Source organism: Quercus suber, unplaced genomic scaffold (genome assembly GCF_002906115.3).
Source record: "Quercus suber isolate HL8 unplaced genomic scaffold, Cork oak 2.0 scaffold_14, whole genome shotgun sequence".
Lineage (NCBI taxonomy): Eukaryota > Viridiplantae > Streptophyta > Magnoliopsida > Fagales > Fagaceae > Quercus > Quercus suber.
Window position 1 is genome coordinate 555,099 of NW_027069479.1, and position 13,712 is coordinate 568,810.

General features: G+C 34.3%; 1 protein-coding gene across 1 annotated transcript; it reads right to left on the reverse strand.

The window, feature by feature from the left end:
* Positions 1–4,542: 4,542 nt before the first annotated feature.
* Positions 4,543–12,749, reverse strand: LOC112038733 (3-hydroxyisobutyryl-CoA hydrolase 1). The gene is made up of 10 exons (XM_065780599.1): positions 12,603–12,749; positions 12,383–12,466; positions 10,999–11,083; positions 10,026–10,111; positions 9,382–9,503; positions 8,893–8,953; positions 8,627–8,725; positions 5,109–5,210; positions 4,989–5,030; positions 4,543–4,865 (listed from the first exon to the last, which is right to left on the reverse strand). Exons 1-10 carry the CDS (start codon positions 12,648–12,650, stop codon positions 4,728–4,730), a joined length of 867 nt encoding a protein of 288 aa, XP_065636671.1. The 5' UTR covers positions 12,651–12,749; the 3' UTR covers positions 4,543–4,727.
* Between the last annotated feature and the right edge of the window lie 963 nt (positions 12,750–13,712).

Consider the following 13,712-nt stretch of genomic DNA (forward strand, 5'->3'; position numbering starts at 1 on the left):
AATATAACGGTCTATTTTAGAATAAAAACTTAAAAAAAATATTTAATTAATTATCTTACAAAATACTCATATATGATTATTTATCATATACTATATTTTATTAAAATGTAGAATATGCAAATATAACGGTCTATTTTAGAATAAAAACTTAAAAAAAATATTTAATTAATTATCTTACAAAATACTCATATATGATTATTTATCATATACTATATTTTATTAAAATGTAGAATTTTCTTTATTTTTTAAATTGTTTGTCTCTTTTCACACAACAACTGCCTTTCATTCTCTTCCTTCACAATCGGGAAACGCAAATTTTTTTTTCATAAGCTGCTATGCTTAAGTATATTTGCACAAGCACTGTAACAAAATCTCATTTTACACAATGGATGTACAAATTGATGTGTGTTTTTTGAGGTTGACTTGCCAAAATATAATGTGAATGCTCTTAAGCACCTTTTCATGCCGTAAATTCCTTTGGTTGGTCTTTCTTGTGTAGATTATCATGCACAGGTGGTGGTGGTGTAAATTTATTCAAGTGGCATTTTCCATGACATAATTTCTTTCATAGCAAGTAGTTCCATCTAGTGTAAATTCTCATGTATTGAGTTCCCTTTCTTGATGTAAATTCTTGCATACTCATTAGCCTTTTTTTTTTTTTAATGTAAGTTCTCGCAGTCACATATTTTTCTATCCCTTGTGGGAGGTATAGATCTATATTTCCATCCACTTCTATCCCTTGTTGAAGGGATAGATACACAGTTACCACATTCACACATGCACTCATATCTACATTGTTTTCAAATATACATCATATCGACATTTTGGTAGCACATTCAGCTTGGCCCAACTTGGTGATTTAGATTTGGGGAGTTGGATCCATGAATATATCAAGATGGTTAGACTAGAGCATTCTACAAGTTTGAAGAATTCACTAGTTGAAATGTACTCTAAATGTGGAGATATAGACATTGCTCTAGGAGTGTTTGATGACATATCCAAAAGATGTAACATCCCATAATTTTGACACCAATTTAATTATTATACGTAAATTATAGAGGAGACCTACAATTAAATGGATTAAATTGATTTGGGCCTAAGATATTAAAAATAACATAAATACTATGGAATATGAAGCCCAAGTGAAGTGGCATAAGTAAATATATGGGCCTTGATAAGCTTTAAAAAAATAAAATAAAATAAAACCCTAGCCTTCTTCCTCTTTAGTCACACGTGTATTTTATTGATGGGGCTTCCTTTTGCTTCAGCTGACTATTGAACTTTGCCTTTTTTCACTGTGGCATTGAGTTGGAGTTGGAGTTGGAGTCTACAGGTATGATTTTCTCATGCTCTAGATTTAAGAAGTTTGAATAGTCAATAGCTAGCAATTGTTATGAACCTAAACTATCATTATACTAATAGAAAAGGGCTCCTATAATTGTATTAATGTATTAGATAAGGAATGGTCAATATGTCAGGAAAGGGCCATAGACTTTGACATTGAACCAAATAGAGCAATAGGCTTGGACTTTGTCACCACGTTAAAGGAAAAAAAAAGGTTGCTTGTGGTTTATATATAATTGTTTATAGTCTCACTCTTTCACTGCCATTGTCATTGTCCAAATAAGTGTCCAGTAGTGTCCTTATACTTTACGGCATCAAGAGGATTATGGGTCTTTGGGTTGATGATTACAATATTATAACAGGAATTGTTTATATATAGCCGTATGGTCCAGGCTTTGAAATTGATTACGTATGAATAGTATGTATAGCCATATGGTCCTCCATTGGCTATAAGATTGATTTGGCAGAACTATATTATGTGGCTTCTACTTTTGATTAATAGATATAAATATTAGGTTGATCAGATAAGTTTATATATCATGTGGCTTATAAGGAATAGTAGAATATTTGATGGCTAGACCTATAGTGAATTGCTAGAGTTTTATAGAGTTGCAGTACAATCATGCTTATTAATGGATAGTAAAAATACATGAAATAGAACAATTAGATTAAAGCTGAAAGTGAACTGGAGAGTTACATAAATAAATGTAAAATTTTGGAAACATTAGTGTTGTCTAAGATTATATTGTCTAAGTATGAAAACAGATTTTAGTAGGAAATTCATATATTGACGCACCTATTTTTGGTGTTGCTAGGCTCTAATTCTACTGATTCATTGTGATTCAAGGGTGATTGATTCCTTTTATTTTGCAACTAAGAGGTAAGTGGTGTTTACTAATTTTGGGGGTTTTCCCAAACAATGTTGATTATTAAACTATTTTATATCAAAGAAATATGTTGATATTATATATATAAATTGATATTTTATAAATGCTTGATGTGTACATTGACTATTCATTTTATGAAAAACTTGAATTTAAACTTGTATGTGTGAATATATCCTCATATTTTTTTGAGAATTATGAATGAACTATTTTTGTGAGCATCTTGAATGGATTATTTTTGTGAGCATATTGAATATGATTTGAAAACCTATGGCAAGTCATGATTAAAAGCTCAGTATTGTATTTAGTCCTTAGCAAGGGACAATCATACTATAACTAGTCCTTAGTAAGGGACGATCCTAGAAAATGGGGACAGTGCACATTTAATAGCTCCTTAGAAAGGGAGTATACTATTGATGATCCAAAAAGGAAGCTTCTTAGCAAGGGAGTGCACTTTTAGGTTTCAAAGGATCCTTAAGAAAGGAGATGAAAATGAGGTTCCAGTCCCAAATAGGGGACAGCACAACCCTGTTAACGGGGCGTAAATGTTGACCATGAGAAAAGCCTAGGAAATTATATTTATGATGGTATTGATATATATATTATGATGGCTCACAATATAAAGATATTCTTTTTATGTGAAATATTTGATGATAACATATTGATGAGTTACAAGTTATGAATTTGTTGTAAGAATTATTTATTTGAAAGATTTGTTCTCACACCTCAATGTTAGTAAATTCCACTTATTGAGTTATCTTACCCCCCTTTATTTCTCCTTATAGATACATTAGATTATTGGAGTAAAGATTCTTGAAAGACAATAGTTATGAATTATTTTGTGGAATTGAGAATTTTATTATTATTTTTATGGCATTAAATATTGTATCGGAAAATTATTTTGAGGTTGTTTTTATCTTTGGTGGATTAGAGCTCTGACATTTGTGATGAGATTTTAAGTTGCTGATTGCTTTTATTTAATATTTTTATGAATTATTTAGATTTAATAGACTTTTATTATTTATGATTTTAGGGCATTACAAAAGATGTTGTCTCTTGGAATGATATGATCCATGTACTTGCTCTTCATGGCCTTGGTAAGGAGGCTTTGCCTCAATTCCATTTGATGAAAAGGACATGCATTCAACCATATGATATAAGCTTCAGCGGAGTATTATACTATTATCAGCTTTTAGTTGTGCAAGGGTGATAAGTGATTCAAGAAAGTAGGTAACATTTCAACATCATGTGGGCACAATATGGAATAAGCCCTATATTGGAGCACTATGAATGCATGATTGATCTTTTATAGGACTTCTGGAGGAAGATGTAGATTTTATCAAAAAAAGCCCAAGGAACCAAATGGAGCAATCTGGGGGGTTATGCTTAGTGCAGCAGATTGTTTATAAAAACCAATTTAGGGGGGGGAAGCAGCCGGACACTTGCTAAATCTTGAACCAGAAAATGGCGGAATCTATGTTTTTCTTTCAAACATCTATGAAAGTGGGAAGAAGTAAAAAGAGAGATAAAACTTATGCACAAAAATCTATTCGAAAGACACCGGGTTGCAACTCAATTGTCATAAATGGAGTTTCCCATTTATTTCTGGTCAAACATCATTCTCATCCAGAAACTACATAAATTTACTTGATGCTAAATCAAATGACTCAAAAGTTGAACTGATTAGCTAAGGGTAAGACTGTCATTCTGCATTTAAACTTATTTCCAAGATTTATACGCGAAAAGTCATTTCCATCATGTCTAAGAGTTCCTGTTCTTGCAAAGATTACCAGTGAAAATAATTTGAAGCATACGCAGGAAATTTGTGTTCCATATACTATAATTATAGCATCAGCTAAAATTGGCACCCGTAACAAGGATTGACTAATAGCACAAATATAATGAGAATTTCATTGTGGTCATATATGTCTCCACACAATGTGTTGATATCTCATTTATTATAATTTACAATTTCCCCATATTTCACCTTCACGCATTAAAGCTTTGCAATGGCATATGCAGGCAAATTAGATCTTGCAGGGAGCTTTAGATCTTCCCAGCCTTCATCATCCATCATAGAGAAGTATGAGTCAACCATATCGTCACTAACAAGCTCCAATTTAGAGGGCTCCCACTGGGAGAGATAGGAAGCCAAAGATGAAATAAGAAAAATAAACCAATAGAAATCTATATTTAAGAAAATCATTGAGAGTGAAAAATCTAAATTGCAAAGATACAGAAACAGATGCATGTCTACCTTTGGGTTAAGAGTTCCTGTTCTTGCAAAGATTACCAGTGAAAATAATTTGAAGCATACGCAGGAAATTTGTGTTCCATATACTATAATTATAGCATCAGCTAAAATTGGCACCCGTAACAAGGATTGACTAATAGCACAAATATAATGAGAATTTCATTGTGGTCATATATGTCTCCACACAATGTGTTGATATCTCATTTATTATAATTTACAATTTCCCCATATTTCACCTTCACGCATTAAAGCTTTGCAATGGCATATGCAGGCAAATTAGATCTTGCAGGGAGCTTTAGATCTTCCCAGCCTTCATCATCCATCATAGAGAAGTATGAGTCAACCATATCGTCACTAACAAGCTCCAATTTAGAGGGCTCCCACTGGGAGAGATAGGAAGCCAAAGATGAAATAAGAAAAATAAACCAATAGAAATCTATATTTAAGAAAATCATTGAGAGTGAAAAATCTAAATTGCAAAGATACAGAAACAGATGCATGTCTACCTTTGGGTTCTTATCCTTATCCAACAGTATAGCTCTAAAACCCTGCAGTAAAAGGGAAGTATTAAAATAATCCGCAAAAGAATAAATTAGGAGAAGATAAATATTTGAGTAAGCAGAAACCTCAAAGACATCCTTGCTTGGTTTTCCTTGCATGACATGACAAACCATTCTATACTCACGAACAAGGCACTGACCAACGCCTTGGAGCCGTCCTTGTCTAATCTGTTTGCAAGAGGAGAATAAGCGTTAAAAAGTGGAAACAATCTCACAAGATTGAGACAAATTGGATGGCTGCTTAGTTTTGTCTTTAGTTATGAAGTTATTGAGGGAACTAAATATCATATTTCTATTATGGTGGTATCCATATAACAGAGGGGATCATATGTCAGATGACCAAGTCAAACTTGGATCCGAAGTGACACACAGTCCCCACATTCATCTTCACTCCTCAAATGATATGCTTTCTTGCACATAGTGATAAAATTTTTGTACTACCATTACAACTATGACTTCACATATATACAGCTAAAAAAAAATGGAAATTCACCATGCCTATAAAAAAATCTGTTCTATGCCCTTATGAAAAAAGGAAGCCAGAAAGTACAAGGGCATTATTTTTTTTTTGATCAAGATAAAACTCATATTGTCCTTTGAAACAAAATAGAGAATAATAATATAAGGACATTCTCTTTCTTTGGATCCAACTTAATTCTCTATACATTTTTGGATGCTCCTTCGAATTCTACCACAATCACCTCCGCACGGTGGCTAAAAATCTTTAACTCAACTGTTCTCCAATGGCCATAGCACATCCTGATTCCCGATGGACCAGTACCAACCTATGTCGCAGTTCACAAGGACAGAATAGCATGTGCTGGGTGCAGATGTGTATCTAGGCATCAAACCAATTTCATACCCGTTACTCAGAAATGAAGCCTTATCTTCTTTTTTTCTTTAATTGATTGTTCTAGAGAGAAACGAAAACACCTGATTTATTTGAGCATTCAATTCTGTTCATTCCTTAGGTTATTAAGAGGTCGTTACATGTTTAATGGCTGGCCACTGAAAGCATAACACTTGCTGACAAGAGTCAATGTTGCATCTGACATAGGCACTTCAAACATTTTAGTGTCCATTAAAAAATAAATGCCACCATATCCCCTTTTTGATAACTTCATGTTGGTCCTTGTTGCACTTATCACCTGTATTAAACCCTTGAGCTTATTATAAAAATGCCTTGAAAAAGGACACTGTTTTTAGTTGTCAACCACTGTTATGACATATGTGAATCATGTTAGAAACATATGTCATTTAGAATTGGCTAATCATTTGATAAAACGCACTTTACTTGTAATTGGATAGATCTAGGATGTGTTTAATACTTCAAGGAACAAGAATTCAAGTCCAAGTGTTAAAGCCATGTAAATCTGTCCAAAAATCAAGCGAAGAAGTGCTGTATTTTAAAGCTCGACAGCTAGCTCAACAGATAGCATCTATCGAGGTTTAAGAGGCAAACTTAGTCCGATACTCGACAACTGCTCGATAGATAGCCTATCTATCGAGATTTACGAAAATTAGTTTTTCAGATCTGATTTTACACCAATCTGTGTATATTTGTTTAGGCTTTCTTTTCTCATAACCCTAAACCTATATAAGGATTATTTTAAGGACTGTCACAGTTGACGTAAGTTGATGCAACTTAATGCAAAAGCTTTTCAAAAACATATTGTGACCGGAGACATATACCCTATGTTGGGAAATATAGACCCCGATTCATAGAATTAACAAGTTTTAAACCCAAGTTGTTAATTAGATTTATTATGAACAAACCTTGTTAAAACAAACAAACATCAATATCATGTCAATAATGAATGCAGCGGAAAAGTAAATAAGACAATATATGATGACCCAAGAAAACCAATGAAACCAACCAATTTCACAGTAAAAAACCTGGGGGGAAACCTTCCCGAAAAGCAATCCACTATAGAAAAGAGAAGTTTCAGATCTAGTACAAAACCTTTGTCCCTAGACTCTACAATCCCCGTAGATGAACTCACAGTAGAAACCTTCTACCGCTTCAGAACCTCTGAACTCTTCAATATATGAACGCCACCCTTTTTGCTGCACGGATCCCAATACGTGACTCACTCACCAACTTGAGAAAGAAGAATGTTGGCTGCAAAGTTCTTCACTTCATCAACAATGAAGATCAAGAAGCACTTGGTTACAAAACCTTAAGGCGCAAAAACGCTGTAACTTCTTTCAGAGAGCATAAGGCATCAATCACCTTTTTGCATATGTTCTCCTCGTATTCTCTCATGTGACGGCCTTTAAAATAAGCCTTATATAAGTCTAGGGTTGTGAGAAAAGAAACCCTACTCAAATACATAAGTCTGGCCCAAAAATCAAAAAGCTGAAAATTCTGATTTCCCGTAACCTCGATCGATCGAGAGGTGTCGAGGAGGTGTCGAGGTTTAATGAATCTCAACAGATAGCAGCTATCGAGGAGGTGTCGAGAAGGTGTCGATGAGACAGAAACTTTCTCGATCGATCGACCAGTTATCGAGAAGCTATTGAGATTGCGATAAGAATCAGCTGAAGAGCTCGACAAATATCCAGGTGTCGAGGTAGCTATCGAGCAGGTGTCGAGCTTTAAAAACCTTGCACTTCAGCTTGCTTTCTCTTGGACAGACTTGATGACTTTAACACTTGACCTTAAACATTGTTTCTTAAAGTATTAAAAACACCTAGAACTACCCAATTACAAGTAGAGTGCGTTTTGTCAAAGGATTAGCCAATTTACATAACTAAGTGACATATGTTCTTAATCAAGTTAAAACATATATGTCCTAACACCCTAGTTCATCTTTCTCCTGAAGAAGCTGCTGTGTTTGTACGTCGTAGAGTTTTGTAACCAATGAGTTTCATGATCTTTATCGTATTAATGAACTGAAGAACTTTGCAGTCAACATCCTTCTCAAGTTGGTGGTTTTTCATGTACTTGGATCTGTGCATCGATTGGTTAGTCACGCACTGGGAGCCATGCATTGAAAAGGAGAAATTGTTACTACAAAACAAGTCCAATTGGGTATTGGAGTAAGAGTTCAACTGTAAGTTGTATAAGGTACTGTGATTCTTTTACTTGTAACCTCTTGTTCTGATAATAGTGGATTCTCAGGAGTAGTAACCTTAAAATCACCCGATAGGGTTTTTGCCTTAGAGGTTTTTCCCATTCGTAAACAAATCATCGTGTCAACTTTATTTTTCGCTGTATATTAACTTGGTGATTTGTTTGTGCTACCACGCGTATTGCATGTTAATTGAATTAATTAATTAACTTGACTAATTAATTGGTTAATTTATAACAAGGGGTCAATACATTCTTGGCCTATCAACCACTTTTACCAATTTATAATTCTGGAAATTGAATTTCTAACCTTTAGAAACTGGAATAAATGATACTTTTGCTAAGGAAAGAAAAAGAGATTTCTATAGCCTCACATGATAGCACATAATGAAAATCCTACAAAGCTAAATTTCAACAGAAGATGTCATGAATATCTTAACCACAAGCCAATCCATCTTAAGCAGTTAAATACTGACTGGAATGGCAATATTAAGGCTTGCTGCCCCCTTACCGATCTCAGACCAATTTTAAGGCCTGTTGGTGATGCTCTCTTCAGTGACCGGATTGTTTCAGAGATCCAATCATCCTTCTTATTCAAGGCCTCTCTCTCCTAAAATTGCCACCACAAGATCATGGTCAGGTAAGTGGTAAACATGTAAACACCAAAAATAAAAGAATATTACTCAAAGCACTAGCAAACGTTTCGAAGACATCTGACAAAGAGGACAGCAAATTAATATTCTCATCATGGATAAAATTCAATATCATTGAACTTACAAGGGCAGATATAATTTCTTCCACTGTTCTTCGAGAAAAGCACCTATTAATGACATTCAATCTGTAGCCAAGTGGATTGCGAAAAAAAATAAGGATTTCGAGTTTATTGAGAAAAGATTAAAAAGAATATAAAAAATATATTTGAGGATCTTGGACGACAGAAAGATAGGTTTGCATATCTGAAAATGAAAACATTAGTTCTTTAATACAAAATCAACTCTGATAGAACCTTCTAGCACTCAATCTGTGAGATGTAGTTCATTTATCACTGTATGTTAAGATGATACATACAACTAGCTAATAAACTAACAGAGCTTTTTCATATGTGCGTTCACTGAGAGTAGTTTATTTCATGATTGATTATCCTTGACATCTTAAGTATTAAAAATCCTTGGCATACATAGAATACAGTTTAATGAATAAAAACTGTAGAGGCCGTTTAATTAGAACAAGAAGTATAATCTTTATAATTATGAAAGCAAAAATAACCTGTGATATGCACTTTTCTCTTTCATATAAGGTTGCTTTGAGTACTCATTAATAACTGCGGAGATTATGGCTGGATCACTTGAATCTACCTTGCACAGTGCTTCTTCCAACAAAGACAATCTCTGGCCAACAATTAAAAACACATAAGGCATTCAAATGGCAATGTATTACAAAATTAAAAATAAAAATTTTGGCAGATAAACATAATGGTGATGACTAAACATGCATAGCATTTCATCTTAATGGCATGAGGATAAATATTGTAGAAAATAAATAGAAAGTATATCCTAGATTTAACCCCAGGGGTTGGTCTAATGGTCTAATTTGTACTACTGAACTATATAAGTATTTCCTCCTTTCAATTTCTGTTTTTACCATAATTTCCCTCTTTCTTCAAATCAAATGACCTATGTATCCTCCTCCCGTCCACTCCACTACTTTGCCTTTCAGTTTAAACCAAGTAGGGAATGGAAAAAGCAGGTCTTTGGAAAAATATACAATAATTCATAATGTGCACTAAACCATGCTGATGCATGTTACTGCTTCCAACTATTCATCAACCACACAAGATGTATCTTTTTCCTTCATTAGAATTTTGAGCGCTATGCTTAAAATCAAATAATTAAAGTAGAATGAACAACTACCTCTGAGGGGACAAAGTGAGTTGCAAGCCCACATACAAGCATTTCAGCACCATCCAACCTAGTGCCTGTAAGACCAAGATATTCTCCTGCCAAAGGTTTAAAATTATAACGAGTAGAAGATGGGAAATGGAAGGGGAGTTACCAAAAAAGACCATTATAAGAACAAAACAATGCAAAAAATGAGAAGACCACTTCAGAACACTTTTAAGCTTTGGTACAAAGAAACATAGAATTGTTATAATTCCAAATTTTATGTAATAAATAAATCTAAAAATATGAACAAAAAAAATAATATACATAGTAAGAAATAAATGTGGTGTAGAACAGACAGTAGAGATTTTCTTTGAGCAGAGAGACCACCATAAGTTAGCACAAGGGAAATTCAAGAAATACAAAAGCACTAGTAGAAATCATTGGTGACAGCAACAGAATTGTAAGTCAAAATACCTAGTAATCTGTTCATAATTGCTGAAGAATTAATAAAACTTAAGTTTTCTAGTAGATTAATTACATGGTACAAAGAACCAACACCCATTATGGTTTGTTTTCTGTTGAACCGTGGCTCATTCTAAGATTTGGTTTTTCTTAACTACTTTGGTCACCAGTTTTTTTTTTTTTTTTTTTCCTTCATTTCTGTGCTAGGAATTGATAGCTTGGGCTTTACAAACTGACACCTTAATCCCAATGACTCTCCCAACCTACAGATTATGCACCTCTATTGGTCACATGTCCCATATCATAATAACAAGCACATATAATACTCGCCAATACTGCTAGTTTGCAATAGTATCAATCAGTCATATACATTAAAACCTAAAAATAGGAATTGAACTACTCAAGAAAATTTAAGTGCTAAAGAAATATACCATCCAAACTCCTACAAACTACAAAAGAAAATGAACTTCACCCCTTTCTAGGAAAGATTTGGTATCCAAAGATTTACTATATAGGTCAATGATGTAATTGCCATTACCAAAGAATCCAGGGAGTCTTGGCAAGAAATAAGAGGCACCCACATCTGGAAAGAATCCCAAAACTGTTTCTGGCATTGCAAAGACCTGCAAAACGTCCACTATCAAAATGCAAGTTATCCAAGAAACCTAGATCTACAATTTTTTTTTTTTTTTTTTAAATGAGTGTAACACTAGGACTTCCCATCCCAGGAGGTCACTTGCTTAGTTCTAATATTGCCCAGCACACTTGTTTTGGAGTTTTGATGTGATTTTATACTTTAGTGCTGTTATGATCAAACTCAAAAAAACTAGAACTACTAAATTAAAACAATACTGCTAAAAACATAGAAAAAAAAGGAGAGCAGTTCAAACCTTCTTTTTATATGTAAATACATCTCATGTATCCATATGGAACCAAAAGTACATACCACTTTAAGACAACTGAATAATATAGCATTGAAGAAGAAAAGGGGAAAGAAAAACAGAATATTAAGTCATAGCAAAGATGACGCTACAACAATTGGTCATTCCATTAAAAATTAAATACAACTCATGTATCCATATGGAACACATGGCACCATAATTGCCAATGCATTTAAAATTCTCATCTGCAAAACGAGAAGAAATTCTAATTGCCACCGCCAAAGGAAAGGCGAAGTCATTTAAATGAGAAGAAATTCTAATTGCCACTGCCCATGCATTTATGAACCATTTGAACTTGAGTATCATCTGGCAACTTCTCGCACAAAAATATGGTATAGAATAGCTAGCCCCAAGAGCCTGGAGTTGCATTAGGACACTGCAATTTAGTGTACGCAGGCCAAAGAGGAGCGACCTAAAACCAAATTTAAGAACCTTTTAAGGAGTTCAAAACACAAGTGATGATAGTGGACAGCATCAGCATTTTTTGCTTGATCAGGTTTAACAATACAATTCTTCTTCTTCTTTTCTTATTGATACAGGAAGCATTAAGATTATTTTAGGTCCCAAAAAAGAAAAATAAGAAGTGTTGTAATAAATTAAGTTTAGCATCTTTTTTCATTTTTATTTGAACTCAAAATATCTCCATTAGAAACACCAAAAGGTGCCAGTTGAACTACAAGGTTCCTAGCCAAATTTAGCAACTATTGTACCTGCAACTATACACATTAACCAAAGAAGAACATTTGCAACAATTAAAATAAAAGGGGTGGGGGGAGAGAGTAGTGAACCATGAGATAAACAACCATATTCAATTCCCTGCTTTGGACAGTCAAACTGACCATCATCAATTGAATGGGATAAAATAATGGAAATACATTACTGCTCTATAAAATCTCAGGGAAGTGTGTAATTCATAATCATCTACTAGGAGAAAGTAAAATTCCGTATGACTTAAAACTGGAGATAAAGAGAGATAAATACCGAATTTTCTGTTGCTACCCGGAATCTACCATGTATTGAAGCCCCTGCCCCACCTCCCATGACAATTCCATTAAGGATTGAAACCTTCAACAATATTTGCATGCTAATAGTAAGAAAGAATATATTCATGAAACTAACTTGACCAAGAATGCCTCCACAGTCAAAAGTCAATATAAACAAAAGATAATGAAAATTTACAATTCATGGTGAACAGGGTCACCTGGGGTTTACGATATGTTGCCAAAATGTAATTTAAGGTGGATAGCATCCAATACAATTTTGCACCTAATCTCCAGGTACCTAATACATAAAAATATTGGGGGACGGGGGAAGTATTACAGGATTAGCATTGATGTCCTTTACTTCATAAAAAATAAATTCTTGAAATTCGCAAAATTGAGCATCTTTTAAAGAAGAGATGACTGAAAGACTCCACATTAGCAGTTGAATCTTATCTGTAGTGGTAGGTCATGAATAATTTAAGGGTCTGTTTGGTTCCCGTAAAATATTTTTCGAAAAATATCTATTTTTTGGAAATGCTATTTTTTGAAAAATGAAAATATTTTTAAGTGTTTGGTTGTATTATGAAAATTGTTGTAGAAAATATTTTCATGTGTTTGGTTCTATTCTGAAAATGTTATTTTCTTACAATTTTTCACATTTTCTCAGCTATTTTCTCAGCATCCAAACAAATTTTGTTACAAAAAATTTCAAAATCACAGCCAATTCATCAACAAATTCCGGCAGCAAATTTCGGCAATCAAAAGCCACAACCACCAAAACATCACCACCACACCACCACAACAATAACAACAATCAAACTAAAAAAAAAAAAAAAAAAAAAAAAAAAAAAAAAAAAATGAGAAATCAAGGAAGAGGGAGCAATGGCTCTGGGTCGACGACGAGATCGAGGTTCGTGGAAAGGCGAGATCGAGGAGGCGATGGGTCTGAGTCGAAGGCAATGGGTTTGGTTCTAGGTCTTGGTCGACGACAAGATCGAGGTTCGTGGGTTGCTCTGGGTTCGTCGGAGGCGATGGGTTGCTCTGGGTTCGTCGGTTCGTGGGTCGAAGGTCGCCGGCGGTTGCTCCGGGCGTGGTCTCTCTCGCCGGCGGTTCGTGGGGCTTAGTCGCTGGTCTGGGTCTCTCTCTCTCTCTCTCTCTTCATGCTCTCTCTCTCTCTCTCTCTCTCTTCCGGAAAATGACATTTGAAGTGAAAATCGAAGGGGAAAATCATTTCACCCTTGACTGCTGGTCAACTGAAAACAATTTCTGGAAAATTGATATTTCATGCGCAACCAAACACCCGTAATTATAGAAAAGCATCTCCGAAA